This window comes from Octodon degus, unplaced genomic scaffold (assembly GCF_000260255.1).
Source record: "Octodon degus isolate 3935 unplaced genomic scaffold, OctDeg1.0 scaffold00214, whole genome shotgun sequence".
NCBI lineage: Eukaryota > Metazoa > Chordata > Mammalia > Rodentia > Octodontidae > Octodon > Octodon degus.
In genome coordinates, this window is record NW_004524790.1 from 7,517 (window position 1) to 11,434 (window position 3,918).

At 39.2% G+C, this 3,918-nt stretch overlaps 1 protein-coding gene across 1 annotated transcript; it reads right to left on the reverse strand.

Moving 5' to 3' along the window:
• Positions 1-983: 983 nt before the first annotated feature.
• Positions 984-1,952, reverse strand: LOC101587926 (olfactory receptor 7G2-like). Its single transcript, XM_004644905.2, has one exon. It carries the CDS (start codon positions 1,920-1,922, stop codon positions 984-986), a length of 939 nt encoding a protein of 312 aa, XP_004644962.1. The 5' UTR covers positions 1,923-1,952.
• Between the last annotated feature and the right edge of the window lie 1,966 nt (positions 1,953-3,918).

Genomic DNA, 3,918 nt, shown 5'->3' on the forward strand with positions numbered 1-3,918 from the left:
ATGTTTACCATTCTGCATTTGTCACATAGGATGACTACAACTCTGTAGGACAGGCCCAGAACATACAATGAGGAACAGCCTTCAGGTAGCACAGAGATGTAGTCTGGTTGACCCATGAAAAGCTTGACTGTCTGTGCCCCAGGGAAGGACTCAGGCATGAAGTCAGAGTCAGACATCTGGTACCTGCATTGGCTGCAATTATCTGATGACCTGTAGGACAGTGAGGTCCAGGATGAGGCCATCTCACATAGAACTGAATGAACCCTACTCGCTTCCAGAACATTCCCTGACTCTGCGGTCCTTGTCATAAAAGATAATTCTCTTATTGTCTGAGTTCATGCAGGTTAGGGTTTCCTTTTCTTCTTAGCACTAAAGATATCATCATTGATAAAATTCACCGTTATCTCAAATTAATAATGTCATTTATTTATGCCAATCATACAGATAATCAAATTGAACATTCTTGATAGTATCTTAACCTAGACTGGCACAGCGTTCTAGTGTCATGTGTCATTCTTAAATTCATACAGCATAAAAATTCATTGATTTGGCATATGGAAGGAGTGTGTGTAGAATATAATTCTAAATCCAGTCAGATGATCCAGAGAGATTATGTAAATGATAGCTTTGTTGAAATACTATAGCCAATTCCCACCAGTTGTTTCACCTTGTCTCACTAAGTACTTGAATATACACACATATATGTAAGCACACACACACACACACACACACACACACACACACACACATTCCCAAAACTAGTATCATTGCCCAGGATTTCCTGAAAAATATATGATTAGAACTGCAGTTATTTTTAACAATATCAGAGAACGACAAATAATCAAAGTCCCAAATAGACTTAAATCTCAGATAGAATGCATGTGACCATTGCATGACCTAGTCATTTTATGTAAAGCATTCCTGGCTCCCACAGAACATTTTAATTTCATTCTACGTTATACAAAAACAAAGCAAAGGACATATCACGGAACAGAAACTATCCTAGCAATAAGTCTCCACAAAACTGCCTTCATGTCCCTGTTCCTCAGACTGTAGATAAAAGGGTTCATCAACTGAGGTGCCACAGAATACATTGCTGAAATCACTGCAGTTTTCTGGGGTGAGGCAGCTACCGTGGAGCTAATGTATACCCCAAACCCTGTCCCATAGAACAAGAAGACAACCGAGAGATGAGAGCTACAAGTAGAGAAGGCTTTATACTTTCCTTCTGATGACGACAACCTCAGCACTGATGACACAATGTGAGTGTAAGAAAGCATGATTCCAAACACAGGAACACCACAGAAGATGGCAGCTGCCACATATATTACTATGTTATCAACTGAAGTGTCAGAACAAGTAAGCTTGATGATCTGAGGGAGTTCGCAGAAGAAGTGAGGAATCTTCACGACTGAGCTGAAGGACAGCCTTAGGATCATCAGGCTGTGCAGTAGTCCATACACAATGCTGATGCCCAAGGAGAAAAGACTCAGTAAAACACACAAGCGGGTGCTCATGATGACTGTGTACCTGAGTGGGTGGCAGATGGCCACGTAACGGTCATAGGCCATCACTGCAAGGAGACAGTTTTCCAAACCACCAAAAACCAAGGCTAAACCGATCTGAGCAAGACAGCCTGTGTAAGAGATGCTCCGGTCCCGTGTTTGGATGTTCACTAGCATATTTGGTACGGTGGTTGTGCTCATACAGATGTCATTAAGGGACAGGTTGGAGAGGAAGAAGTACATGGGGGTGTGGAGGTGGGAGTCAGAGATGACGGCCAGGATGATGAGCATGTTCCCGAGCACTGTGACCAGGTAGATAACCAGGAAGAGGCTGAAGATGAGGGGCTGCAGGTCTGGATCCTCTGTCAATCCCAGGAGAAGGAATTCTGAGATAGCTGTTTGGTTTCTAGCTTCCATGTATTCACGATCTATTTTTAGAAGTGGTGAAAATAACAAAATATACAGACAGTGAAGACTGTATAACTTACGGCAATGTTAGGAAACCCACCCATGGACAATCGGCTCTGGAATTCTGTCTCCACAAAAGTGACAGTCTAACTGTTTAACTAGCCTTATTATAGCATCTGTTTTTGCCATCCCTAGAAACTAATCCACTCACAAAACTTGCTATCATGCCCTAGCAGAAAAGGAAAGTAAGAAATGAGGACAGGGAAGGGTAGGGAAGGGCAAGGAAGAGAAGGGAAGGGAAAGGAAGGGAAGAGGGAGAGAGAGAGAGAGAGAGAGAGAGAGAGAGAGAGAGAGAGAGAGACTTTGTTTCTAAAGTTCATTGAGCTTGACAGGGTCACATTTTACTCTGAAGATTGTACTTGTATAAAAACACCACAACTTTAACTGCTACCTGCAAATATGCTAATATCTATAATCTGAGTTACTACAATGAAGACAGAAATATGTAATATAGAAACCATAGTTGAACACCTACTATATTTTTTGTCAAATGTGGATCATCTCTAATGTCTTATTTATTATTTTTATACTCTCAAACTAAATGAAAAAAATTTAAAGGAGAAGGAAAAAATTATGATTGTTGAAGGAAAGAGTTAATATTTAATTGTCTCATTGATCTTGCATGCCTACACATGGTAAGCTGAACAGCAAATTTAGCGATAACCATGTGTAATACACCAACCATAGTTAATTTTCTATTTTTGATTTGAAGTTCTGTATCATTTTTATTGCCTTATGTTGCCATATTTTTGTCTTTTTTCTTGTTGTTTTTAGTTTTTTCCTCTTTAAAATAAAATTTAAAAAGAAAAAGAAAAAATAGCACCATTTTTCTTTTTCATTTACTCATCAGTTGATGGACATTTGGGCTGTTGCCAAGGTTTAGCCATGACAAATTGTGTGGCTAGAATTATGGGCACACAATTGTGTGTTGTTGTGGTGTGTTGATCTTCATACTTCTGGAAAAATACCCAGAAAGGGAGTAGCTTCGTAGAATGGGACTTCTGATCCTAGTTTGTGAAGGAATCTCCACCGTGATTTTCACAATGGTTGTGTCAGTCTACACTCCCACCAACAGTGGAGTGGGCTTCCTTTTTCCCCACAACTCTGTCAGCCTTTGTTATTGGCTGATTTCTTGATGGTAGCCGTTCTACTCAGCTCTAAAGACTGAGATAAACTCCAGGCCTTTGTAGGTGAATGGATGCAGCCATACTCACAAGTGAAATGAATCAGACTCACGCATGTAGACACTGTACTGTCTCCATGAGCTAAGATAATGAAACAGTAATTAGGTGTTATGAAAGGGAAAGAAACCTCTAAAGGGAAAAACAATTTACTAGCTTCATGGCTCCCAATATATCCCCCTTTTCCAATTTATTTTGTCATAATTAGGTGTTCCACTGCAGTTAGAGAAGCTCTATTTGAAGAAGTCTTTCAAGGACCTTTTCATACTTTGAGCCAATCTAAAGATTGTAGGTACTTGAATTCAGCAGTATAATCCAATAGAGTCCAATAGTCTGTAACAGAAGTGGGTTATCAGTAGAACTGGCAATTGTCTGAAGTTGCTGACTTGAGCATTTTACAACTTAGCATATTAATATGGCATTAGTTTTTATACCTCGTGGTTATACTTTTCTGCTAGATGGGAAATCAAATATGTGTAGGTGGAACTTGGCCCAGGGCCTAAAGCAAACAAGTTACCTCACTCCTAAAATGAACATCCTGTCTGGTTAAGGTTAGCTATCAGCTTCTAGGCAACCTAGTATCATGTGTTACTAACTTCACAAGAGACTAAATAAAGGACTGATTTGTTGTGAATAAAAAAGAATAAATATATGTATATATATATTTATACACAAGAAAATTAGGATAGACATACAGCTGGTTTCTCTCAGTTCATTGAGAATAAAAGTTTATATTAATACTGTTTAGATAAGAAAAAAATTAA